At 46.1% G+C, this 27,942-nt stretch overlaps 1 protein-coding gene and 1 long non-coding RNA gene across 6 annotated transcripts in view; one reads left to right on the top strand and one right to left on the bottom strand.

Annotated features, from left to right (window-relative positions):
- Window positions 1–27,942, top strand: part of SEPTIN11 (septin 11) — a 109,346-nt gene that overhangs the window by 78,524 nt on the left and 2,880 nt on the right. Inside the window, exons 8-11 of one of the 5 annotated variants that reach the window (XM_079990980.1) lie at window positions 3,913–4,045; window positions 5,361–5,548; window positions 19,105–19,173; window positions 25,383–27,918. In XM_079990980.1, the coding sequence (XP_079847106.1) occupies window positions 3,913–4,045; window positions 5,361–5,548; window positions 19,105–19,129 (346 nt within the window). In that variant the 3' untranslated portion in view covers window positions 19,130–19,173; window positions 25,383–27,918. Of the gene's footprint in view, window positions 1–3,912; window positions 4,046–5,360; window positions 5,549–13,385; window positions 18,705–19,104; window positions 20,401–25,382; window positions 27,919–27,942 lie in introns of those variants that run through there. The other 4 variants (XM_079990982.1, XM_079990979.1, XM_079990981.1 and 1 more) reach the window with 4 other exon arrangements.
- On the bottom strand, window positions 15,434–24,060 carry LOC307224436. The gene is made up of 2 exons (XR_013842517.1): window positions 20,762–24,060; window positions 15,434–20,432 (listed from the first exon to the last, which is right to left on the bottom strand). It is a non-coding gene; the product is annotated as an uncharacterized lncRNA (long non-coding RNA).

The raw sequence follows: 27,942 nt of genomic DNA on the forward strand, positions 1-27,942 counted from the left end.
TGCCAAGCTTTTGCCTGGTCTGGATCCAGATTCTGCTTCCAGCTTATCTGCTACTGCATCAGTCTGCATCTTAAATCAGTTTCATACAGAAATAGTATATGAACACGGTTATATTATTTAATTGGGGAAACAGGAGCATCCACACTGTTTCCTGGGAATGGATTCATTTGCTGGCACAGAGAGCTAGCGATGGGTGTGTAGCTATAATTGTGTGTACAGTGGTACCTCAGTTTTCAAATGTTTCCGTTGACGAACATTTCGGTTTTCGAATGCCGTAAACCCGGAAGTAAATGCTTCCGTTTCCAAACGCACCTCGGAAGTTGAACGGCTTCTGCTGAGTGTATATGTTATTTTTCTCTATTTTCTCTATTAAATTTGCATACCGCCTTTTGCGCCTCGGTTTTCAAACGTCTCGGAACAGTCTTCTGGAACGGATTACGTTCGGAAACCGAGGTACCACTGTATATGTGTGTGAAAACAGGATGCTGAAGTAGATGAACAACTGATCTGATCTATCAAGCTCTTCGTAGATTCTTATGACTCACTGTCAGCATCACGGCTAAGAAGGGATTTTAATCCAGGTCTTCCTGTTAGAAAATCCAACACTATAGCTCAGCAGTCTCCAACATGGTGCCCGTGGATGTATTGATAACTCCAAAGCCTTAAGTGTGTTTACCTTTGTATCCCTTGAAAATACATAGACATGAAGGAGAAGTTAGTGAAGCTTTTCCTCTCTTCCTTGTTCTGTTCTACAGTGGACGCTTGGGTTGCGAACATGATCCATGCGAGATGCATGTTCGCAACCTGCAACGTTCACAATCCATGTCTGTGCACGTGTGGGTTGCGATTCGGCGCTTCTGTGCATGCGCAAAGTGTGATTTAGTGCTTCTGTGCATGCGCGGCCGGGAAGTACCCGTTCCGATACTTCCAGGTATCGGCGGTCCGTAACCTGAAAAAACGCAACCTGAAGCGGCTGTAACCCGAGGTATGACTGTATTTGCATTTCATGGCTCAGATTAGTTCTGCTGGATCTGACTCTTGCCCAGATCCCTTGGAAAAGTGAAGCACGCTTTATTTCTTTCATTTTTTTATGGGGCAGGGGGATGATCTGGTCTGGGGGGAGGAGGAGAGAGACAAGACCAGAGAAGTTATCACCTACACCACTCTCTCAAAAATCCAAATGTGCCCACAGGCCTAAAAATGTTGGCAAGACCTGTAGAATGCTGTCTTGTTAATGGCAGCAATAGCCAAATGCTGTGGTTTTGTAACCAGAGTGCCATGGCACCCTGGGGTGCCTTGAATAATGATCAGGGTGCTGTGGGCCACACTGGCCTCTGTCTTTCCTTCCTTCCCTCCCTCCCCTGATACCCTCTTGTGTCTCTGCCTCCCGAAGGCTTGCACAGCTGTTTGTAGCAGCAGCCGTGGCTATAAACTCTGCAGGCGAATGATGCCTCTGGGGCTGGCCAGGGGGTGTTGGTTGCCAGGAGCGGAGGTGGCCTCAGAGTGAGCAAGCAAGCAGGCGAGGGAGCCCAGCCAGCCAGTCCTCCAGCCCTTGCTGTTCGGAATGGACAGACAAGTCCCAGGCCCCTGTGGTGCTAGACTTATGTTCATCTTTGGCCAGTTGGGCCACTAAGGCTGGGGGCATCCTCTTTCCAGGTCCCTGTGGGGCAAACATCACTTTGGGGCGGGGGGGGGCAGCTCAGAGACTGGGGTGGCAGCAGCAGCTTCCCAGAAGACTCCCAAAGAGAGGGGAGAAGAGGCTGAGGGAATCCTCCACAAGAGAGGGTGTTTTTTAAAAAAGGGTGAGACATTGCCAGCTTTGCAGGCAAGCAAGTGGTGGCATAACTGTGCTCCTGAGCCCCACAGGGATGCTGCAGAAAGAATGTACAGTGGTGCCTCGCAAGGGTAGAACAGAGCCAAAAGTATCAATTTATTTATTTTCAAGTTCAGATAGCAAAGAGGAAGTGGAGAAAGAGAGGAGATGGAGGACCACAGATAAGGGTACTTTCTTCTTGTCTCATAGCGCAAGCTGGAGAATAGATGTGAAGTGCAGGCACTTTTAATCTTTTCAAACCAGCCTGGACTCTTCAGCAAGCCAGCCTTGCTTCCTGACAGGGAGCAGAAAGCATTCCAGGAACTCTTGAAACCAAGCTGGATAAAGAAGTGGTGACAAACCGTTTACCTCACGAAGGACCCAGCGCATAAGGGGTGAGAGGAACTAGATGCTTCCCCGTTATCAGGCAAACTTCATCAAGCTCCTTGGCAAGTGATGTTTTGGAGTAGTTCTAAGAAAGGGGGAAGCTGAGGCACAGCACAGCGTGAGTGTCGCGTTTTGCTCTGCTGAGGATGAAGCAAAAGAAGTTTTGCACCACACAGAAGAAGCATTGGTGGTGGTGCCTTCTCCAGGCGCTTCATCCAAGGGAGGTGTAGAGAGCGGACTTTTCAGTAGTGGCCCCCACTGTTTGTGGAATGCTTTCCCCAGGGAAACATTCCTGGCACCATCAATGTTGGTTTCTAGGCACTAGGCCAAGATATTTTTTAATTCACTCAGGCTTTTAGGACTGTAGTAGCAGTAGTAGTAATATAGAAGTTACTCAGGCCTTCTTTGCTTTTCATCCAGTTTTGTGCTTCTTTTCAAAAACACTTTTCAACAGAAGAGGACTTAATGTTTCCACGCCAGAAAAATCCTGGTTGAAAGTAAATATTGTTGGGATATTTATTCAGTGTATCCCATTTTTGTCCTGTCCTTCCTTCAAAGAACTCTGAACTATGTATAAGGTGGCAAGGCTTGTTGTTTTGTGGGGGGGGGGTACATTATAATTTTATTATTTATATGCCCCAACCACTCTGGGCAGCTTTTGGCAATATATATAAAAAAAACAATAAAACATTATAAACAATGAAAAACTTCCCTATACAGTGATACCTCGTGCTGCGTAACCTCCAGGTTACGGAATCTTCAGGTTATGGCCGCGGCAAACCTGGAAGTGTATACTTCCGGGTTTCACCGCTCATGTGTGCACAGAAGCACTTTATCATGCCATGCGTGTGTGCAGAAGCGGTGCCTCTAGTTATGGATTTTTTGGGGTGTGCATGGCACCCCAAAAGAAATTAAATCCGTAACTAGAGGTACCACTGTACATTGCTGCCTTCAGATGTCTTCTAAAAACCATATACAGTGGTGCCCCGCAAGACGAATGCCTCGCAAGACGGAAAACTCGCTAGACGAAAGAGTTTTCCATTTTGGAGGTGCTTCGCAAAATGAATTTCCTATGGGCTTGCTTCGCAAGACGAAAATGTCTTGCGAGTTCCTGCGGGTTTTTTCCCCTCCCCCCCCTTTTTCTAAGCCGATAAGCCGCTAAAAGCCGCTAATAGCGCTAATCCGCTAAGCCATCAATGGGCTTGCTTCGCTAGACAAAGAAACTCGCGGAACGGATTCTTTTCGTCTTGCAAGGCACCACTGTAGTTGGTTATATTGGACATCTGATGTGAGTGCGCCACTGCCAAGAAGGCCCTCTGCCTGGTTCTGTGTGTGTTCCAAGTTCGGTCACCAATTGCATCTCCCAGATCTCTGCTAATGGACCTTGGAAGACATAAACACACACTCATTCACACAGCCCTGGGGAGTTGCTTCTTCCAATAATGCATTAGATGGACTCATGGGAGGGTTGCGTGTAAAAGCAACCTCCCATGCTCATACACCTTTAATCCTCTCAATAACCCAGCAAGGTATGTTACAGGCTCATGTGCAACCTTACCTGATTTACCAGGAGCTGCTGATTGACTGATTGATTGATTTTGTTCTTCCTTCGGTGTTACTCATCCTTGATACTAATGAGGTTTGGCTTTCTTTCTGTCTGCCCACGACCACCACGTCCTCTCTCTTTTTTAACGGGGTGCTTCCATAACAAGTCTGCAAGAGACCTATGAAGCCAAGAGGAATGAATTCCTGGGTGAGCTCCAGAAAAAAGAGGAGGAAATGAGGCAAATGTTCGTCATGCGGGTAAAGGAAAAAGAAGCCGAGTTGAAGGAAGCAGAAAAGGATGTAAGTGGACTCCTCCCCTCACTCTTAATACAGGATCCCACCCCTGAATCTCTGAATGATTCAGCTTGGAATCGTCAGGGGGTCCATATAGGAGCACTTGTGCGAAGCAGAAAACACAAACCAGAGTTATTTTGGGCTTGATCATGTATAGGGTCCCTCCAGACTGGTGTTTTTTTTTTTTGTGTATGGGTGCATTCAGCAACAAGTCATTGTTGCAGTAATAGTGCATTTGTGGTGGATTTATGCTGGACATCCTGCCATTATATTAGTTGAATGAATGAATTTTATTATTTCGGTCACAGACCAGTTCCAGCCCACATACAGTATCAAGGAAGTCATAGAACACAATGGGGATACATTTGAATTTGCAATTAGGTATAACACGGACAATACAGATATGGCAACAGTTAAAAAATATATAAATTGAAACTTAGCCTATATTAGTTGTACCACAATGCTTCTCAAGAGTTACAGCATTACTGGATTCTCGTGCTGCGTAGTGCAGCAAAAACAGGACAAAAAAATAAAGCCCCAAATAAAACACAGAACATAAAAAGGAAAACCAGGACATTTGTGGTATTAAAAAATTACAGGACTTCTGTCCTGCATGCCCCATAGTTTCTGAAGGAAGCTATGGGGCATGCGCCGACTGGAAGCAAAGCAGTATGTCAACCCTGAAAGTGTTGCAGGCATGAACCCTATTGAAAGTGGGATCACTTAGAACCCCTCCAGTGTTTTTGTGAATGCAAAATAAATAAAAAGAAAGAAAGAAAGAAAGAAAGAAAGAAAGAAAGAAAGAAAGAGAAAGAAAGAAAGAAAGATTTCTGGAGGGGCCCATAGTCAGTCCTGACCAGAGTCACCTAGGTCACTTGTGGGGCTAGAGAGGGAGATAGAAAAGGTCTGTTCCCAGTCTGGAGTTTAATGTTCATCGGGTAGAAGGCACCACTACTCTTATGTACTGAAGTTCTCACCCTGGGCCAGCAGGGGGATACTGTAGATAGTTTTCACTCAGGTCCACATATGCAAATGGGGGGTTGGAAGTGATGTTCAGTGATTGGATAGTTACAGAAAATGGTTACAGTTGCGTTGTAGTGGAGCTCTATATAAGCAGGCTGGCTGAACCCTTCAGTTCAGTTCTGTGATGCTGTGATCTCTGGCCATAGGCCACGAGTCTGCTTGTTCAAAACCCCTTCCATCCTTTGAGCCTGCGCAGCAGGTTTGGACTATTGCAATATTTCCCTGCAACTTAACGCTTCTTTTCTCTCTCTGCCTCTCTCTGTGTCTATGACCTCCCTCTTTCTTTCCGGTTGGGCAGCTTCACGAGAAGTTTGACCACCTAAAGCGGACTCACCAGGAAGAGAAGAAGAAAGTGGACGACAAGAAGAAGGAGCTCGAGGAGGAGCTGGGCAACTTCCAGAAGAAGAAAGCGGCAGCCCAGCTGCTACAGTCACAAGGGCCGCAGGCTGGCTCTCAACAAACCAAGAAAGACAAGGACAAGAAAAAGTAAGCCATTGTCTCCGGTCGAGCTCTGTGGGCTTCTGTTCCAGTGTGCTGTCTTCCGTTGCATGTCTGTATTCGCTTCTTCCCATTATCAGACTGGAAACTGGGCTTCCCTCCCTCTCCCCCCGCCCCCATTTTAAAACAAAACAAAAAAAACCCAGACTGAATTATTTTTTATATAAAAGAAAATACAGGTTTGTTTGCTTTTTCCTTAAAAGAGGAGCGGGAAGGGAATATGACCGGCTTAACTTTTTTTATACAGAGGGTACCTAAATAATATTTTGTAAAAGCTTGACTAGCTGGTTCAAAGAAGCAAGAGAGCAGTTGGAGAGCAGAGACCGAAAGCCAGCCCACCCAGCGATCGGCTGAACCGACTTTGCAATAAGTCTTGGATTTTCTGTTGTCGAAGCAAAACACATAGCGCTCCGTCTCTCACTGTCTTTCCCAGTGATGCTTCAAAAGGTCTGTGCTTAATTCATTGTGTAAAAGCCTTGCCACAATGGGCCAGTGCAGAGATGACAGTTTTCCTGAGTGTTAGCCACGTGGTTAAGTGATTGTGTTGGGCTGCAGGATCATGCCACCGGATTCCCTCACCTCGCCTCCGGGTTTTGCGGGCAGCAGGGAGGATGTGATCCTGTGGCCCCAACCCCCTTAACTGTACGCAACGACTTGGCTCCTATTGCATTCCTAACCAGCCAGAGGTATATTCAGCTCAGAGTCGCTTAGTGCCAAAAGCGACTGTTTGCAAAAGCGGCTGTTAGAGCGTTCAAGTAACTCTAGTTACAGTATAAACTTATATATCTGGTGCCAGTTCTGCCCCTGTGCTTAGCCAAACAAATTAACAGTGCTGGGTATGCTATGATTGCAGTACAATGCTTCTTATTGTAAAAGTAAAAAATAAAATAAAACCAGCAGTCTGGCATCGTTGGAGCAAGTCAGACCCGCATATTTGCAGTCAGACCTTTAGCCGCTGCTTGGCTGCGGAAGTGAAGAAAAGTTTTGCAGGCGTGTAAGGGTACTTGACTGCACCAGCAATGGGAGTGCCATGCATGGATGGAGCTCTGGAGCTATGCTCATGGGTCTCCCAGGTGCTTCTTGAAGGAGCAGTGGCACATGCAAAGGCAGTATGTTTCCTCTTAATAAATACCTTTCAGGGGGGATTTCGAAGCATTGATGCAGTGTCTCTTGAGAAAGAGAGAAGCATACTAGGCATGAACCTTAACAGGTGTCTGCTCTACAGCAGGACCGTTAAGCTTTCTCTTCCCCTGTCGTTGTTCTCCAGACCTTTCTCTGCTAATCCTGGTGGGTGCCAGGGCTACAGCAGGTTTCCTTTTGATTCTGCACCTGTGCATATGGCTCTGCACGCATGGCACCCATAGGAGATTTGAGTGACGTTTGCCACTTACGTAAGTTCCCTGGTTGCATTTTTGTAACACTGGAGTGCTCCTGCAGGTCACGTACAAGGTCTCAAGGTACTGAAAAGGGCAAAGTGCAAAAGATGGAGCCATCTACTGGCTTTCAGGATTATGCACTTGCAATGTAGGTATACAGATTTGCCTTTTTCGTGTTGACCTTTTTATAAGGCGTTGCGACCACTGGAGAGAGTTACAGGAGCAATCTCGCACCACAAGAATGTAACCAGGGATGTGCAACCCCAAAGGTCTTTCCTGACCTTCTTTGCAAGTTAAGAGCCACCATGGCCAGTTCTGTCTTCCAGGCTGATGCTGCAAGTCCCATCTGGGTGCAGGGCAGTCAGCACAGGGACCTGATCCCTTCCCTGCACACGTCTGTTTGTGAGTGACCAGTGCTCTGCTTCAGAGTGCCGGTCACCCACAAAAACTTTGGTGTGGAAACTCCTTTTGGTTGCACTTCTGCCAGCAGAAGTTGACCCACCAAAGAGCTTCGTATCCATTCCGTCTTTCTCTCTAGTCCTAAATGCTAAGCTTAGTTTCTGGAGTAGCTAAAAGAACAGACACCTTAAAGACATGATCTCTCTTTACAAGCAGGATCCGCAACACACCGTTGCCCTTTGCAGCTCTTCAAAACTTCTAGTTACTCCTTCCTTCCACCCAACATTTTGTGGCCGTTGACCACACTCTGTCCTCACTGAACTGCTTTTAAATTTCCCTCCCTTAGGATCCTTAGGGAAGGTTTATTTTTAACTTGTGCAAAATTTGGGGTCTGTCCCTCAATCTTGCTGATGATCTCCTCCCGCTTCTTTTGTGCGTGGATTGATGCAATTTTGGCTAGACAATCAACAACAGTCACATGACATAAGTATCATGTAACGCAGGGGCCAAAATAATTTCTATACACGGTGTTGCCAAATGACATGGGTTGCAAAGGAGTTCGGTAGGTCCGTTAAAATTTTGTGCGGTATATATCCCTGCCACTTCCTGCATCTGATGAATTGGGCTCATGTTCATGACAGCTCACGCCACAATTTGAGTGCTGGTCTTTAAGGTGCTTCAAGACTCTTAGTTGCTTTTGCTACGGCAGACTAACATGGCTACCTCTCTGCTATAACCGAAGTCCTATTCTGCAATTTGTAAAAATGAGCAGAGCGAGGTCCGTTTTGACTGTTCTAGCTTCTGACTGTGCTTCCCTTGTGGGGGTGGGGAATCAATATGTAGGTTATATTTTTTTAAATGAAGGATTCTTTGAAAGAGTAATTATTTTTGAAGCTGTCTTTACATGGAAGAAACTCTATTTTTTGTATATCTTATAAGCATCTGTAATGGTGATTGCTTGACCTAGTCAAGGAGGTCTGTCTCTGGACTCAGTCGAATTTGCAAATTACAGGAGGGCGTTCCAACTTTGGTAAATTGTACATTTTCAGCATCGGCTGGCTATCTCACCTCACCTTGTGCCCCTTTGGCCTTGTTCACAATGCACCTTTATTATAGAGCAGTTAAGGAGACATTCTGCTGTGCAGAACCCAGATTGGGGAGCTGTGAAGGAGTATTCTCCCATTGATTGCAGACAAACTTCAGGACGGGTTCAGACCAGGACTGGGAAGCTTGTAGACCTCTAGATATGGCTGCCTCACAGCTCCCATTGTCCTGAGCTCTGCCCATGCTGGTCAGGGCTTCAGGTTCCCCATCCATGCCTGGTTCATTTAGTCCCACGATCAGTGTCCCAACCTCAGTTTCTAAAACAGGAGGAGGTGGAAATGAGCTTCACTTGGAGATAATTTTTCTCCACCCTTCTCCAACACCAGATAGGTGGGGCTGGCTGCGGTTCTTCAGTGGTGAAGGAAAAGCACTCTGTGCGAGAGGGATTTCCCTAACATTACTATAATATCACATCTTCCAGGGCTGAGCCTGGCGATAGGAAGTTTCTGGTACTGATCCCTAGCTCAGAGAAAGCTGTAGTTGCTGTCTATATAAGCACAATCTCTTCTATAATAATATTTTATGAGGAAGCACCTTTCTGTGTATCAAAACTAAAGCCATCCACCTTCGACTATAAATTAGGCTGACATTTTTACTTCCTTGTTTGAGCATGCGTCTGAGATGTGACAGTGAATTTAGTAAAAAAGAGAGAGAAATGAAATACACCGTAACATCTGACTTGGGTTTCAAACTTGCAATCCCAAACAGACCCCTTGCCCCTCACTCACTATAAAGAGGGATCAGTTAGGGGAAGTGCAGATGTTACATTAAGGGAAATTTAGGAGGGAGGGGGAGGGGGGCAAGGCCTGGATGTGCCATTTTCTCAGTGGTGTAATGTTTAGAGCTAACGGAAGGGTGAAGCCTGAAAATGGCAACTCTGGCATCCCTGCAGAAACCAACCCTTTTTTGAGAAGCATCCCAAAAAGCTTTCCAGGAGATAAGGCTGAGCCTTCTGAATGGGGGCTACAGGAACTTAATATTTTTTTATCAGGCTCTGTGGACACATTCCAGGTTTTGTTTCGTTTCGCCTTTTTTTGCTGCAACGATAAGAGCCTAAAGTATTAACTTTTGGAGAGAGAGAGAGAGAGAGACAGAGAGAGAGAGAGAGAGGGGGGAGGAAAGATGGAATTCTCAAGGTTATTTTTGTAGAGGATCCATTTGGTTGTTATTTCTTTTTACATGTCTGGAGTTCCCCCACGTGGCGTCAGACTGTCACTGCAGTTGTCAAGCCAGAGGAGCAGTCGCTGGGTTTTCAGATAATACTGTTAAGGGCTGCTGCTGCTGCTGCTTCAAACATGGGGCCAGATTCTGGCTGGCTTAGACTGGCTAGTCACGGTTGTAATGTGTTTCTCTGCATGTATACATGTGCTAGGAAGCTGTGGTTTGGCTCAGCTCTCCTGCGCACGTGCGCTATTCATACATGCAGCAACACACGCATGTAGGACACGCACAGGGCTGCATATCTAAATCATGCCCTGTGATAGGTATTTCCCAACCCCGGTTCTCACTGTTATTTGCCAGAAGTGGAGTTGTGGTGCTGGAGCCTGAAATGCAGTGGGCAGGACACAATCCAGATAGTTAGGATGTACCCGGCCAACCCAGATGCTGCATGCTGTCTGCCATTATAGGGTCGGGTGCCCTTGGTGGTTTGAGAGGCCTCCCAGTTACAGCTGGCACAGTTTCAGCGCAGATATAAACCCCTGACAGAGCGCGGCCACATTGAAACTGAATGCTAAGCCAGGGGCCACACCATGTGAGCACAATGCACACTTGGAAGCCACACACACTCTCATGCGCCGCGACCACACATGGACATGCGCATTAACTCCATGCAGTCGCCAGCAATTGGACGGGTGTGGGGAAGGGGTTTCCACTTTCCCCCCTCAAGGCTGATGGGGTCATATTCTTGGAGGCTGCATCTGGCGAGAGAAGGCTAACTGTAGCTTCTTTCAAGGTGGGGCCCTCTGGCAAACTATGGTTTGTCAAGATGCAAGCATATGTGCTAAGCTACAGAGGGTGGTTTATTAATGCAGCCCAATTGCTCCTACTTTTCTCCTTTCTTCTGCAAGCAGGTAAACAAACGATGAGCTGGTTAGCTTTGCATCCAAACCTTTGTTTTGCCCAAACCACAGTTACCTGTTTTTCACCTAAGCTATTGTGATTTGCCTGGGTGAAACAAACCATGATCTCCAGCATCACTTAGCTTTACTGACATGCTCTGTATAGGGTATATTTGTATTCTGATGTCTTCTTGAATGTTTACTGTAAGGCACACTGGGCAAGCAGCATATAAGTAAACGCAATCAATTAGTCATAAAACTTTCACAGTTTGTGTACCTGCCTGCAGAAGGGAGGCATGTTGCCTAAGGGCTTGAACTGCATGCACTCTATGCTTTAATAAACAATACTTCGTGACTTGGCACTGCATGCAAATGCTGCCTGTGGCTGATGGCCACATTTAACAATTCACAATGGACTGCATGCGTTGCAGAGAGTTGGTCTAGAATTCAGTGTTTCCCAACCTTGTGCCTCCAGCTGTTTTTGGACTACAATTCCCATCATCCCTTGCCACTGGTCTTGCTAGTCAGGGATGATGGGAGTTGTAGTTCAAAAACAGCTGGAGGCACAAGGTTGGGCAACACTGGTCTAGCTGACCCCCTAGATGTCCCTTCCAGCTCTGCAGTTCTAGGATTCTAGGATTCTCTCCTGCAGAGAATCACTTTCTGTGCAGATAGCTCTTTCCACTTTTAGAAACTGTTGTGTGCTCAGATGTGCAGTTTAGTGCTTTCACTTGCTGTTGAATGCTTTAAATGGAAAAGTGAGAGTATGTCATCATTATTGCACATATATTTATCATGCACACCCACAGATGTTGCAACCTAGCCTGGATTTCTGCTTTTAAAAGGTTTTTAAGTTTTCTCTTGCCCTTGAATGCAGTGCTCCACTTTGCCTAGGAAAGGGTTTGGACTTTTCTTGGTAACAGAACCCACAGTGGCATGACCGCAGTGTTGCTGAAGTCCATTGACTGGTGGCAGATCAACCTGCTCACTGCTGCCGGCATGACTTCCCTCTGAAACCCAGCAAATTGGAATGCTCCTTTTTAATTCAGAGTAAGAACTGGGCAGCTGAGGTTTTACACCGTATGTTTGTGGCAAGGCAAAATATATATACTATCGAGCATTTTTATAACGCTACCGGGAGACAATGTGCTGATCTGGAGCAGAACTTCCAGATCAGCTTCTCCAGTTAAATGATTTCAGGAAGCAGTAGTGGTAAAAACCCTTTGTCCTAAGAAAGCCATTGCCAGCCTTCCTCCGCCTGATGCCATAACTCCTATCAGCGTCATTGTGTGCTGACTTAGGCTCTTGTCTTGCATTGTTTTTTTGATGTGGAGAGAATTTGCTAGTGGGAGTCCCTCCATTCCCCCAGCATTCAAACAAGAATGGTGCAGTCCAGGAAATTCTGTACCCCATGACTCCTGCATGTAACATGCACTCTTGCAGCATGCATCCCTTTAGCTACAATTTTCAAACATGCTAGCTTGTTAATTCTGGGAGATGTACAGCTTTGTTTGCTTCACCAAGATTACTAAAGAACTTTTCCAAGGCACTTAGTTTGCCCGGTGTTTTGCGGTGGGAGTCTCTTCCTTTGCTCAATTAAGGGTTGTTGGGGTTGGGGTTTTTTTTAGTGCAAAGTACAATATGCTACTCAAGGATAGTGATTTGCCAATTAACTGGTATACGCTTTCTAAATCTGCAATTAAATTGCTGTGTTCCAATCTGTCCCAAGGCATGCACAGGCTCCCACTGCTTGCAGAAACTTTTGCATTCATTCCAGTGGAGGGAGCCCATCTGCACATGCATTTCTTTGCACATGAGGCACTGAATCAATGGTGCATCCCATGCACATCTAAGGAGGGCATTGGGGGGAATGTGTGTGCTTGCATGAAGAAGGGCCCCAGGTTCAAGTCCTGGCATGCCCAGTTGAAAGGCTCTCCAGTAGCAAAGCTGGGGAAAGGCCTTTGCCTGAGCACTTGGAGGTACATAGAAAGCTGCCTTGTATGGATTATAGGTCCATTTAGCTCAGTCCTGTCTACATCGATTGACAGTAGCTCTCCAGGGTTTCAGGCAGGAGTCTTTCCCCACCCAATCTGGAGACACAGAGTTTTGAGCCTGGGAACCTCTTGCACACATCCTGTGGCTGAGCTATGCCCCTTTCCCAAACTACTCAAAGGATACTAACCTTATCCAAGCTGGAACTGCCCATGTGTTGTTGGGCTCCAAGCTCCCATCAGTCACAGCTGGCATGGCCAGTGCTCAGGAACGGACATCCAAAACATGTGGAAAGTACCAGCTTTGGGAAGGCTGGAACAGACAGGTAGCTGGACCAGTGAAGCCGCCTAGTGGTGCAGCATTAAAACTGCCGGCACACTTGCAAAGATAAGCAGGGTCTGGTATGGTTCCAAGTTGGATGGGAGACCAGGTGTTGAGAATCCTGCTTTGCGGGGGGTTGGAATAGATGTCTCTCAGAGTCCCTTCCAACAATATAACTTTATGAGAGGCAGCTGCTTGGGTCTGTCACTGGAACTGGAGCATTAACTGGGGAAATGGATAAATTAACCGACCAGACCGTCCTGTTTTTGTCACACATGGCCATAAATTTAAAAATGCTGTGTGGCTTTTGGTCTGTGTTTTATGTCTTTGCTACTAGGCTTCCACACAATAAGAACTTAGCATGGATTTTAAAGGTTAAGGGTTGGTTGGTTTTCATTCCTTCCCATTCCATAATAATCCCTTTTGCAAAACCCTCTGCCATGAAGCAAGAAGCTGTCGCCAGCTTCCTTGTCATTTCCCACTGATTTTTTTCCCCAATTTAATTTTCCCCCCTTTTTTGAGTTGCTATTATTTCTAACATTTCTGTTCTCGTGTTTGTTTTTTGATTTGCAGTTCAAGCTTCACATAAAGCCTGCCAAGTCAAAGGATGTTCCTGCATTCACCTGCTTTTGCAGTAATGAGTTTCAGCCATCTTTGGTTTTGTTTTTTTCTCTCTTCCCTTTTAAACACAAATCCTTACTATATTAATAATACTGTGTTGGGTGGGTGTTGGAGCAAAGGCTACCTGGCCTTGGGCTTTATTGGGGATATTCCTTCTTCCTCTGAAGAACAGAAACTGTAAAATTGATTGGAATGGGAGCTGGAACTAGATTGTAACAATTTTAAACTTGGGTCTTGTTCATTGCACTTGGGTCCACCTTTTGACCATGGTCCTCTTGAGATCCTCTTGAGGTGTCTGAAACTTGGGTTGCTTTCGTACAACGGGATTATGCTTCTTTTTTCCCATTTTGAATGGCAAACTCCTACCCTCCCACCTCCTGCACCAATGCACCTCTTAGCAAGAACACCATCCAGCCACCATAAAACCCTTTAAAGTCCATGGGTTTCTTTTATGGAAGGTTTAAGTACATGTTTACATTTTCCTCACATTGAAATCAATGGGGCTCTTGTGGGTCTCAGGGCCGTGCCTTGATTTTCCTTCAGAAGAAGATTTAGTACAAAGGGGATACTATTTAGGGTTTGAAAAGAAGAAAGAATTAAAGTCCCACTACACATGCAAATTGCTGTGTGGTCGTCTGCACCAGGGCCATGATATTTTGAAAAACTTCATTACTTGTCGGAGTGAAGGAGGATTATAGCAATGTTCAGGAATTTTGGCTATGTATAGCACATTCCATTTATACTGAACTGGCTCACTGTGGTTAGCTTTTCACACAAACCCTCCCCAACCCCCCAGATACAACCCATTTCTACAACTAGCAAAGCCAGTCCAGGACTGAACCAGATGATGGGAATCCAAAAACAGCTGAAACACTGTCTTAGAGCAGTAGCCTGAGGAGTCATGTGGGGCTACATCTGAAGCAAACTGCTGATATAGAGTAAGGCCCCGCTTACCCTATGCATTTAAAACCTTCCACTTTGAACAGTCATGGCTTCCTCCCAATGAATCCTGGGACGTGGAGTTTGTTAAAGGTGGCAAGGCTGTTAGGAGAGGCCCCTGTTCCCTTCACTGAACTACAATTCCCAGAGTTCCCTGGGAAGAACAATTGATTATTAAATCACTCTAGGAATTGTAGGTCTGCAAGGGGAATCACGACCTCCTAACAACTCTGAGCAGTTTTAAACTACCATTCCCAGAATTATTTGGGGGAGGGGGCATGGCTGTTTAAAGTGGTATGATACTGCTTTAAATGTTGAGTGCAGATGGGTCCTAAGGCTCTTTCATCCTGACACAAAAGTGTTCTAAACCCACCGGTCCCACTCCGTCTCAGACTTCCTTTGGAAATAGCTTGCAAGTTTGCAGAAGAAGCCCCAGGCTCTGGATTTGTGACATGTCTCTTACTGACATTGCATGACTTCGCACATGCATGATGCCTTTTGTAACGTCTTGGATGCTTTCCACTTTTGGCGTGTCCTTTTTAACAGGCTCCCCCAGTAAGTTTTGATCTTGCTTTTAACCAAACCTCGCTGCAGACATGATATAACTAACAAATGCAGCACGTGTGCAAACCAGAGCTGCACATTATTATTTTTAATTGATGGAGGATAACCTACTACAAATGCCTGGACACAGAGGAGCCACAAGGGCATCAGATAGCACAGGAGAAACATCCCTGGAATGTTAATAATCTTTACAGCATCAAGGATTTACTGAAAGAATTAGTGGTCTGTTTTATCCTGAAATGAAGAAATTAAACCTACCCCCTTAGGGCTCAATCTTATGGGTGATGGGTGTTGTTCTTGTCATCTGATTTTAAATGAATTTGTGTAAGTATATGAGCTCAATGTAAAAGATTCATCTTTCATTTCTCAGTTCTTAGAAGTGAATAGCAGTTCCAAATAGCCTGCGGGTCATACCATCACAGTGCTCCCATGTGATCTCTCCTGTTTCTAACATTGTTGAAGTGTGGTATGGATGCAACCGGTGCTTTTTTTAAAAAAAAAAAAATGTTTAGGGATACTTTCATTTTGACCCAAGAAAATCACCATTTTATAGTTCAAATCGGGGGAAATAAATACAGTAAATGGACAAAAGGTACAAAGATTCACAAAATGTTTAGGGCTATGCGTACCCCCAGGAAAAAAAAGCGCTGGATGCAGCCATAGGAGAGAGGCAACCATGTTTTTCCTGCAACGTAAGAACCATCCCTCAGGCTTCACGCCATTTGTTAAACCATGGTTAGCTGCTGGTTGTTGTCAAAGCTCTGCTTGGGCCAGGACTTCAGAATTGCCCCTGCAAGGACAAGATAGGCTGAGCAAGAAAGGCATTGCCAGAGTACAGTCATAGGCACCTGCTCAAGAGCTTATTCGCACAAGTTTAGATGTGCACCCAAATCCCATTTGCTTCATTTCTGAGCGTGCACCCAAAGTTTTAAGTTGTGGTGTTGAAAAATAGGTGTTTGGGAGCAGAGGCATGCTCATCAGAGTTCCAGAAATGGGTGTTGATTGTGTGCATGACTGTGTTTGTTAATGGTTAGCAGGATTTACACAACAAAAACTGGCAAGTAAGTAGAGAGTAAGAGTATTGTGGGAATGTGAGAGTTTTGGAATGTACAGAGCGTAGAGCAACCTTCAGATGTTTTTGACTACTTCTCCCATAAGAGCCCAGCCAGAACATGATGGGGGCTGATTGGAGTTGTAGCCAGACATTTTGGAGGAGGCAGGAGACATGTTTGTCAAAGACTGGGCCCACAGGAGACAGAAACAGCTACAGTACCCTGACTTTCTGCAGAGCGAATATTCCGCATGTATTTTTAAAATAGGTTTCAGTAACACCTTGCCTGCAACCAATGTACTTGTCCATCCGAAGTTGAGCCAAGCAGGGATAGAAGGAAAGCCTTTGAATCCCACTACTTTCAGATCAATTTCTATCTCATTATCTTTAGGAAGCTGGTCTAACCACCACAACTTCCCAGGGAACTGTGGAAGACGTAGCTTTTGGTTCTCGGCACCCTTGTTTAAAACCAGCATTTGCCAGGTTTCTTGAGCAGAACGTGAAGCCGTGTGGCAACCAAACTAATTTCTAAACTTGCTTGAACTCTCTATGTCAATGTCGAACTGTGAGGGAAGACAAGCCTCTCCTGTCCAGATTACTTTTACGGTTTCCACTTTGAAATTGTATGTGCCAGCCAAGGCAAATATTGGAATGAAATCTCACCCCGTACCCAACCTCCTCTTCCCCCTTTACTTTCCCTCACTCTCACTTTAACTGTTGTGAAGCTGACTCTGAAGTATTTAACTGTTTGTATTTTTCTGTGCTGGACAGAACATTTTCCTTTCTGACACTTTCCAAGAGATGGCAAGTCCTGTTTACCTTCCGCTTCCCTCAACATTTTCTGCTGATGTGCAGCCAATTGTCCCTCTGCTTCCAGCTAGGTAGTCTCCTGTTTCTTACCTTTTTTAAAAAAGCACTCTTTGAAATTACGCTCATCACCAAAGTCACCACCCTCCCTTCGCTTTCCAACTTTGCTTGCTTCTCTGCCAAACCGCCACAGTGTCTTTTTTTTTCTTTTTCCTCTTCCCTTGCTCTTAAGCAGCAAAAAAGGCTAATCTGTTTGCTAAGAACATAGTTCTTAGCAAAAGCCAGAAGGCTGGTTCACACATCACACTAAACACAGGTTCAAGCTGCCTCTGCAGATGAAGAAGTCTTCGTGTGGCGGAGTGTAAACGTGCCGATTTGTGGAGCCCAGAGGTTGTGCAAACGGACTGCACTTGTTGAAACATTACATCAACTGTTCAAGTGTCCATCTTGGCTATCTGCATGCACAGGTTGTACCTTTGTGGAATATGATGTGTGAACACCCTTAGCAGGATGGCTGAAAACCTGCCCAAAGGGAGGCAGATCAGCAAAATATAGGACCAGTTTTGTGCTATACTGTAATGCAGCCTTTGTCAACCTGGTGCCCTCCAAATGCTTCAGAACTTGTAGCCCGAAGCATCTGTAGGGTTCCAGGTTGCCTAAGGCTGCTTCAATGCAAGCGCTGCGGCCAAAAGAAGGACTTGCCAGCTAAGCAAGCTGGATGAAAAGTAGCGAAACAAGCAACTGCTTCTCTCTTGGCCCTGAACAGAAGGAGCCAGTTTCCTAACCATGCAATGCAGCAGCTTCGTTGTGCAACTATATGTTCAAGTTTCCCAAAGCTTGAATGCTTGTGTGCCGTGTTTGCACCAGCCATGTCTGTGTGTGTCCTGATTCCTAATCGGCTTTTGTGCCTGCTCAGTTTGTTTTAAGTATTTTATTTGTTCCGCCTGCTTAGTTTAAGAGAATCCCTCTGAGAAATAAGGTGGTTTCTTCCATCTATAGCAACCTACCAAGCAGTAAAGAGAACTTGACCAGAAGTTTCTTCCCAGAAATCAGAATAGGAGGATAATAAAATTCTCTGCCCAGCTTGGTGAGGAGGTCCTATAGGCACACGACTTACCAGGCTCTTGACAGCCTTGCAGATAAGCCAGCCTGCCTATGCATGTGAGTGCCAGCCCTTGTGGCACCTAGGCCACCTCCTGTTCCCTCCCCCTGCAAACCCCTTTCAGTTTTCAAAAGCCTCCTTATCTGATCACCTGGAAGCAGGACTTAGTCACCACAAGTGAGTAGGCAAGTGGCTAATGTGCCAGGTTAGAAGACAGATAGATGCGTCCTTGCTAAAGCAAGCATTTTGTCTTGTCAATTTCCAGCAGTCAGGGGTCAGCAAACATTTTCAGCAGGGGGCCGGTCCACTGTCCCTCAGACCTTGTGGGGGGCCGGACTATATAAGTGCATGCACCCAGCCCCTGGAGATTCTGCTATTTGCAGCCTAGGTCTAGATGTCTCCACAGATCTCCCATTGCAAACTACTTTGCCAAATGTATTCTGGCTTTTGTCCTCCTTTCTTTTTTAAACTCCGCGGGTTTCTTTCCTTCCTTCCACTAATCCAGAGGATGAAATTCATTCTTGGGAGAGGGGGAATTTAAGAACTATTTTCTTTCCCTTATTTCTCATCTCCCTCCCCTTCAGAAACCCCCATAACGTGAAGTTATTTGTTGATGTATGCTCCAGTCTGACTCTTTAACGCCCTTTTCAAAACCCACCTTTTAAACGTTTCGAAACATGGCATCTTTACGGCACCTTAGAGTGGGCTGCAGTCCACCTCTTGTCAGTTGGTTGCTCACAACTAGGTGCACCAGAATTTTAATGCGTGTGTAGTCAAAAGCACCTCCGGGTATAGGGCAGCATATAAATTCAGTTAATAATATCATAATAATCCGTTCAGTACAGATAAGCAGCAGCCACACTCAGATGCAGATCCCAGCATATATTTGGAGACACACCAGATATGTCTGCTCCTGATCCAACGAGAGATGCATGGAAGCTGGCTTACCTGCATGGGTTGCCTTAGCTCAGAAAGGTGAAGCACCTGTGGCCTTTTGGATATTGCTGGTCTCCCAACAGTCCCAACCATTATGGCCGGTGCTTAAAGAAGATGGCAGTACAATATTTGGAGGGCCACAAGTTCCCTGGGAGCTAATTAACTGCCAGAGAGCCAGGGTCTTGCCCTACCTTAGCCACTCCACGGACCATGTTTAGCTTGCTAAATATTGCACTTGCTTCTCCTTTCTGTATCTGTGCCTTTCTTCACAGCAGTCCTTGGCTCTGCACGGAATAATGTCTCTCCTCAAAAGCTTTTTGGATGTGCTATCTCCTTTGCATGTAAGTATAGCTGCACAAGACCATTCTGCCCACCTTTAGGAACTACCCGAAAGGGCTGGGTTTTTTTTTTTTGCAAACAGGTGTGCTCGTGATCTGCAGGGGTGCAGAGATGTTCCAATATTCCTTTGGCTAAATTGCAACTCGGTAGTACAGAACAGAAGGGGCGAAGCAGCAGGTGGCCAAGCACAGCGACTCCAGTCCAGCAACAGTTGGTAGAACTTGGCTTTCCTTTTGATCAGTGGCGCAGTTTGTTCACAAATAATGTTCAGAGGGCTTTGCTGCTGGAACCTGTGCATGTTGAACCAGAAATTATATTCAGTTCAGTTGAAGTTACTTCCAAATAAGGGTGCTGTGCTGTACATATTGATTGCAGGGCGGTCTTCTAAGTAAAGACGTTTAGGAAAGTTTCATTGAGAGAGCATTGGAACATACTGCCAAGTAAAAATGCTTAATATCCAAGTGGTGAACGTTTAGTTCACTTTCAGCAGTGGTGGTTATCCAGGAAGGAGTTACTCCTCCCCCACGATTTGGAGGTAGGGCTATGCAATTTGTATTTATTTTATTTTTTTGCCTGGCCCTTCACTGACAGGAGCCTCCCGCAATTCCAGCCCTGTTTGCTTCGAGCAACAGCGCTTTCATGGTGCTCCCCTTTTTATTTTTTGTGCTAGGAAAAAAGCCCACTTCACCATTTTGTGTGATCTCCCAGTTTAACCGCCCTAAATACCCAGGTTTTACTGGTAGTCCTAGAAAAAACACAGCTTAGAGACACAAGCTCCATTTTTAATATGCATGCTTACGTGTTTATTTTCTATTTTATATGTGTTTTAATGTATGGGGCAGCTGCCCATTCCTGCATTGCAAGGGGTTGGAATAGATGATCCTTGGGGTCCCATTCAACTCTACAATTCTATGATTCTATGAATACCTGCCATGAGACAGCCGAGTTCCCCCTCCTCCCAATAACTTCCTGGAGCCAGCTTAGTATTCTGTCACTCAAACCAATAAGTAGAGAAATGATGACCGGCCCTTCAGTAAATCCTCACTATTGTATTTGGCCAGCTCTGGTAGTGTTTAGTCAGGAAGGTCAAGTGATCAAGAAGTTTACCATTTGCTTATTTTTATTTTTGAAGAAGTGCTTGCTATAAAAAGGAGCAGGAAAACAAGACCCAAACTTTTATTTAATTTGGTTGTTTTTTTGTTGAACACAAGAAATGTCCACGGTGTCTTATTCCAAGTGCCAAAGGCTATAACAGCTGCAGCTGTATACAGTGGTGCCTCGCAAGACGAAAAGAATCTGTTCCGCGAGTCTCTTCGTCTAGCGGTTTTTTCGTCTTGCGAAGCAAGCCCATTAGCGGCTTAGTGGATTAGCGCTATTAGCGGCTTAGCGGCTTTTAGCGGCTTAGCGGATAAGCGGCTTAGCAGCTTAGAAAAAGGGGGGAAAGGGGGGGAAGTCGGAAAAACTCGCAAGACATTTTCGTCTTGCGAAGCAAGCCCATAGGGAAATTCATCTTGCGAAGCGCCTCCAAAACGGAAAACCCTTTCGTCTAGCGGGTTTTTCGTCTTGTGAGGCATTCGCCTTGCAGGGCACCACTGTATATATTTGCACTTGAATAAAAACCATACCCCTTGCTGTGCCCTGGGAGGGTTGGTGTTGGGGTGGGAGAGGGTTGGTTTTGGTTCTTACAAAAATGTTTGGTGCAATGGCTTCACGTTGCTTCAAAGTAAGACCAGTCTTGGTCTGCATACCTGGAAGGTGTGATGGATATTAATACAGGGTGGTATTTTGGAAATCGCTCAGTGCTGGCCTGCCCACTTCTGTTGCAGCCGGCAGGGAAATCCCAATGGAATCACGAATAGCATAGCAACAATGCGCCCCACCCATTGCAAGTTGAACTTGCTTGCTTCTTTCCCATGTGTAATTTCATATCCTAAGCACCAGGTTTTAACCACCACCACCACCAACACACACACACCTCCCACAGACAGTTGATGGGGGTTAGTTGAGATTCAATAAGGCTAGAGCTTTGCTATTGCCATTCACAACCAGGGCCGTCTTAAGCATTTCCGGTGCAAAGATCCCTCCAGCACCACCTCCCTTTCCCAGAGTTGTCAAGCTTTTTTTAGGGCTGGAGGAGGCGGGCAGTGGCTGGAGGGCAGCTCCTCTGGCAGGGAAGAGGCAGAGGCTGGATGCGGCGCCTCCCGGCTCAGCTAGCCGCTTCGTGCCGCAGTGGCCATGGCAGGCAGCATGCTGAGCGAGCGGCTTTGCACTGAGCGAGTGCACATGCGCCACTCCCACTGAGCATCAGCTCGGTTTTTCCCCTTTTAGTTTGCAGGCACCCTGCAGAATTCGGCACCTGCAGGCTAAAAGAGAAAAAACCAAACCAATGCTTGGTGGGAGTGGCACATGCACCCTTGCTCACTCAGCACGCTCATTCGGTGTTCCCCGGACTCTCTCCTGGCGCCGTCCAGAACTTGGTGCCCTGGCGCCCCGCGCTACTAGCCTCTATGGGTAAGACGGGCCTGGTCACAACAGACAACTGGTTTCCTTTTTGACAGTGAGATTATAGGTGTTTGCCACACATGGTTGATGACTTGCTATCCGAAACTGCCCAGTGATTCCCATATTAAGAATGAGTATAAGCAAGTGATGGCCTTGCTTGCTTGAAGCTCTGTCAACTTGCAGCCTTCCTCCAAAATCCCTGTCTAAAAGGGCATTAAGGTGCCATCTCAGCCCCCCCCCCCCCGTGCTAAAATGTCAAACGCTAATCACCAAACAGGGAGCTATTCTATGAGGGCAATCCCCCAAAATCACATCACCTTTCTGAGTGTGGCAGAAGTGGCTTGCCCACACACCAGCTGCATTCAGAGGCATTCGCTTCTTGGTTAGCGAATATGTGTTCAGGTCACTTCCATTATGCACTCTGTCTCCCGTCTTCCCAATTGGAACTATAGAGGGTCCAATTGAGGGAAAGTAGGGCTCTTAAAAATAATAACAAAAGGGGAAAGGCTAGACTCCAAACATAAGGGAACAAAGAACAAAGTCTTGACAGAGCACCAAAATTCTAAAAAATATATATTGTGCGTTTAGTGTTGACGTTGAATGTGATGTTAGTGGCGACTGGTGAGCCAGTAACAGGAGCTAGGAGCTCCTAGACATTAACATATGAATGGGACCCCATGAAACCCAAGATGGGTGAGATCCAGCCACTTCTGTGATATCAAAACGAGCAAATAAACACTTGGGGCAAGCTATACCAGAAGCCACAGTGTCAAGCAAGAATGCCAGTGTTAATGGTGATAGTGCATTGTTATTTGGGACAGCTGCAACCACACTGATTTACACATTAACCTTAACATAGGCTCTTCACTATCTGCGTACTGCACCGTCAAAACTCCAACACGCTCTTCCTGCTGCCTAGAGTGCTTGCATTGTTACCAGGTAGATGCTTACACGATTTTTGTTTTCAAGCGAGCTCCGTTTAATAGGCATCCAACACTCACAAACACAGCCAGAGTTTGCAGATTGAAGCCATTTAATCCCATTCGCACCAAATCATGGGTTTTCTATGCAGCATGAACATGGGGCTCCCGGCTTCAAGAGCTGCCCTATTTGTTTTACTAGGGATGATGCTTACAAATGTCTTGTTTTGCTATGTGACAAACTGAGACGCGTGTTGTGAACATTTATTATACCTTAAGAGGTTTGTATCTTTCTGACTTGCCATTCATGAACGCCAACCTGTAACCTTGCCATATCTTTGCACCAAAAGGGGGTCAAAAACCACGGTTGCATTTACGGTAAAGTAGTCCTTACATCTGTGTAGCTGGAGCCTGGCAGTGTAGCCTTGAAACATATATGAAGGGTTCTGTTTTATCTCCTCCTTTCCCCCAATTTTATTGATATTGAACTGTGAACAACCGTAGGAATATGTCGTTTGTATACTTCTGTTTTGTGGGATTTTGTGTTGTTGTTTTTTAGGGGGGGGGGAGTTTGCTGACTGCCTTAAAACTTTTTAGGTGTAGTTTCTTCTATTCATTTCCTATTTTGAAAGTATCCTATGTTTTTACCAGAATGACTTTGTAACCGACTTACAGTGTTAATATAGCGCTATATATATATGTTATGTATCCGTCCATTAGACTTTTGTTAACACTTTTCAATGTCAAAAAATGGTTTTTCCAAGCACACCAACAATCGGCATCTTTGTGCATTTGACAGACGCGGGGTTTGGGGTTTTCTTTTGGTTTTGTATATGTTCTTGGATGTTTATTCCTGAAGAGTCCGAACACACAAAAGCGGGAAGGAGAAAATACATTTTAAAAAAGCAAAAGCAAAACATGCATTATTCTTTTTTTTTCTTCTTTTTTTGCGGCCTTCATTTTAAAAACATTTTGGTTTGCCACTTAAAATTTCTGAGAGTCATGGGGAGGGAAGAATTGGGAACGGGAGCCACTGGAGCCCAGCTGGTTTGCAGCCTTTAGGGGTCTCTTCTATCATTTGTACACACATTCCATCCCCTTTTCCTTTTGCTCTCCCCTTTTTGGTCACAGATCATTGGGCACAGTCACTGCCATTTCAAATTGTCCATTCTGTGCTCTCTTGTTCCCCCTCACAGCATCTTGGCAAGGTCCAGACATCTTTGTGCTTCATTCTTGCATGTTCCAGCCTCTTTATACTCGGGTCTGTTTTTGGCATTCTTGCATCCATTGCAAAGGGCAGGAGGACTGCCAGTATCTGGCACGGACTCAACCCTCAGAATCCTTTGCTTCAGTTTAGAAAGGGATACATTGGTGCCTCGCAAGACGAAAAGAATCCGTTCCGCAAGTCTCTTCGTCTAGCGGTTTTTTTCGTCTTGCGAAGCAAGCCCATTGACGGCTTAGCGGATTAGCGCTATTTGCGGTTTAGCGGCTTAGAAAAGGGGGGGAGGGGGAAAAAACTGCAGGAACTCGCAAGACATTTTCGTCTTGCAAAGCAAGCCATAGGAAATTCGTTTTGCGAAGCACCTCCAAAACGGAAAACCCTTTCGTCTAGCGGGTTTTCCGTCTTGCGAGGCATTTGTCTGTAAGTATAGCACCACTGTAAGTATAGCAGCTAAAGGGCATTTGGTGGCACAGGGGAGGGCAGGTGGCTTGCAAAATTTTGGCAGCTGGGGTTTTGACTCTGGCTGGGGTGGGACTGCAGGGCAGCATCCACTGCAGTGTCGTAGATTCCGGCGTATTAGGCGACTGGGCGTATAAGGACCCTGACCATTAGGTCCAGTCGTGGCCGACTCTGGGGTTGCGGCGTTCATCTCGCTTTATTGGCCGAGGGAGCCAGCGTACAGCTTCCGGGTCCTGTGGCCAGCATGACTAAGCCGCTTCTGGCAAACCAGAGCAGCGCAAGGAAACGCCATTTACCTTCCCGCCGGAGCGGTACCTATTTATCTACTTGCACTTTGACGTGCTTTCGAACTGCTAGGTGGGCAGGAGCAGGGACCGAGCAACGGGAGCTCACCCCGTCGCGGAGATTTGAACCGCCACCCTTCAGATCGGCAAGTCCTAGGCTCTGTGGTTTAACCCACGGCGCCAGGAGGAAGCCGTCCAGAGAAGCCGGCGTAGCATCGCTGGGCAGCTTCGCCAGGCGGCTTCCTACCGGCACGGAGCCCACCGCCCACTGCCACTGCCCAACGAACCCATACCCGGCGTATAAGACGACCCCCGACTTTTTAGAGGATTTTCCGGGGTTAAAACATCATCTTATACGCCGGAATCTATGGTATTTTGCAGATTTGCACAGATTTTGACTGTGCAACAGAACAGCTCCTTTCCCTCTCCCCGTGCACCTCTTAAATTTGTTTGGAGTACTTTTTGAACCCTCTGGAACAGATTTGGGGCAGGGGGAGGCAAATAATGTTGGAAACCCCCCTTGAGGGTCGAGTTTTGCCCCCCTCTCCCCACCATGTGGAACAGAACGAAATATTTTCAAAACAGGCAGAATAAGCATCGTTAGATTGATTCAGATTGCCAAATTGTGCTTCTTTTGGGAAGATGCCTGCCAGCCCCGACTATATGAATCCCACCCTAACCTTCCTCCTCACTTTCCCCTCACAGTTTCCTTTTTTAAACAAACAGCTGTTGTTGGGTTTTTTGTTTTTCGCTTTTATTTTTTGCTTCCCCCTTTTTGGATTCTGAACCTTTTCTTTCTCTCTCTCTCTCTCTCTTCTCCGTAGCTTCTTCTTTATGTAGCTGTCAGTCACCTTGCCAAGGTCCACTTCCCTTTCTCCTAATGGACAGTAGCGCATTAGAGGAGCCAGCATGGCGTATTGCCAGACACGCCCATTGGGAGACAAGTTACCTCATTCTTCCACCACCTCTGCCTTTCTGTCTTTTTCGAAAACTGTGACTCACCGCGGTGTGTGTGTGTCTGTGCGTATGTGTGCGTGTCTTTCCCGAGTTGTCAGTCCACTCGCCGCTGGCGACCGATCTTGACTTTTCACACTGCCCTGACTGAGAGACACAAAAGGTGGCAGAGAAAACTTGGGTGGCACCCAAGACATTGCACTGGGAATTTTCTTCTTCCTTTCCTTTTGATACAACGGGCACCTGCCACTCGACATGAGAACAAGGAAATTGTGGACTGCAAAAGAGTGTGTATGTGTGTTTGCGTGAAAGAGGGAAAGGTGTGTGTGTGTGTGTGTGTGTGTGTGTAAAAGCCCGAGATGGTTGCTCAAGCGTTAAAACCCTACGCAGCTCTAGCACTAAATTTAATCCTCTCCAAGAGACACCGCAAAAAATGGTTACTCTGAAAGCCATATGAACTCTCAAGGGTTCTCAGTATTTGTCTTCATAACCCTTGCTAAATTGAGGGTGGGGGAAGTAATGACGACACCGGTTTGGACATATCTGAACTTAAGGAAGGAGCCAAGTTTCACATTGCAACCTGCTTTAAATCAGGTTTCATTTGTGTAGGTCGTCCCACAGAAACTCAGGATTGGCCCTGCAGGTACACTTGGCAGGAAGCAGTCACCAATCCCAACACTTTTTGCATGTGATGCTTATATTTATCTCATTCACGCATTGTATTCTCAGGTGTATGCTTGATTATTATTTCTCAAGAATATACTTAAAATGCGATGGGTGAAAGTGGTCTGAGAAGAAATATTCCCATTCTTTCTTTCCCTCATCTGGGGTGTAAGGGCTGATTTCTTGGATTTTCAAACTGGCCCACATTTAAGAAATGAAGACAATTGTCCCAGTTCAAGAGACCAGCAGCCTAGACACTTGTAGGTCTCAACACATCTGGTTTCGGTTCAGAGGAGCCCTGAACTTCCACTGAGTCTCATGGTCTGCTCTGTGAAGGCTGTTGCTGAACTGGAATGGGATGGGACGAAACTCTGGGCACTGTCCTCAGATCACCACCAAAGCCACATGAGACCAAGGGCATGAGCACACTGGCTTCGGTATTAGGTGCAAAACTCAGCAGCCTGGGGCACTTTGGAAAGAGAAGAAATTAAGAAGATTTATTGTCCTCCTAGCTGTAACTAGGTTAGGGTTGAAAGCATATGTAAAATCTCAAAAGACAGAGGGGTGTTAAGGAGAGTTCCAAGTGACTAGCAAAGAGGGAATAAGGTAACTTGCACCAGTCGCAGGATTTTTGATGTCTGCAGTGCAGCCCATATTGAAGTCCACAGTACACAAAGCTCTGCTTAAGTCACATGTAAATTAGAGCAGGGTTTCCCAGCCTTGGGTCTCCATCTGTTTTGGGACTACAACTCCCATCATCCCTAGCTAGCAGGACCAGTGCTCAGAGGTGATGGGAATTGTAGTCCAAAAACAGATGGAGACCCAAGATTGGGAAACCCTGAATTAGAGCTTCAACGTTCAGTAGATAAATCAATTCCAGCGGGGTGTAGCATTTAAAAACGTGCCCCCTTGTTGATTGGGCACTTTGTCCCTGAGTCATGTTTGAAAACATTCAGTAGCATGCTGCAAAAGTCCCACAAAATCAAAACGTGTAAGGTGATAGCAACATACAGAAACAATATTAGAGACTGTTCTTCTGCTTTGTACAACCGACAGGCGGCACTTCTGGGGTTGTCCCTTCAAGAAGGCTTTATATATCAACACCAAAACCTTAAACCTGACCAGGTAGCATGTCACCCTGAGAAGGCCAGTTAGCAAACTAGCTGCCACATTTTTCACTAGCTTCTACTTCCAGGCCACCATAAGGGCCGCCCCACAAAGAGTGCATTGCAGTAGTCAGATCTCCAGATTTAACAAGGCAGGCGCAACTGTGGTCGGGCTAGCCCTGTCCAGGAAGAGCTGAAGCTGTCTTGCCAGTGGAATCTGGTAAAAGGCAGCCGTAGCCACTAAGGACACCTGGACCTCAGTGGACGGAAGATGGATCCTGGAGCACCCCGAGACTATGTACCTGCACCTTCAGAGGGAGAGCTGCAGTGCCTACAACAGGTAATGGATGGGAACCACTCAAGTATAGCACCTCTGTCTTGCCAGGATTCAGACTCAGTTCTTTGGCCAACATCCAGCCCACCACTGCAAGCCGGGAATTGCACGGCTACTCCCAGTTCAGATGTTACAGAGGAAGCGAGTTGGGTATGATCAGCAACATTTATAATCAACTAAAACTTGCATGGTTACTGAGCTGAGATTATCAGGTGACAGCCCTATAATTAAAAACAACGGGGCAGAAAAAACCATGTCTGAACATTATGCCAAACCATTGTTTAGTGTTACAGATAGGTAGCCGTGTTGGTCTGCCATAGTCAAAAC

The sequence above is a fragment of the Podarcis cretensis genome (assembly GCF_951804945.1).
Source record: "Podarcis cretensis genome assembly, chromosome: 9".
NCBI classification, from domain to species: Eukaryota; Metazoa; Chordata; class Lepidosauria; order Squamata; family Lacertidae; genus Podarcis; species Podarcis cretensis.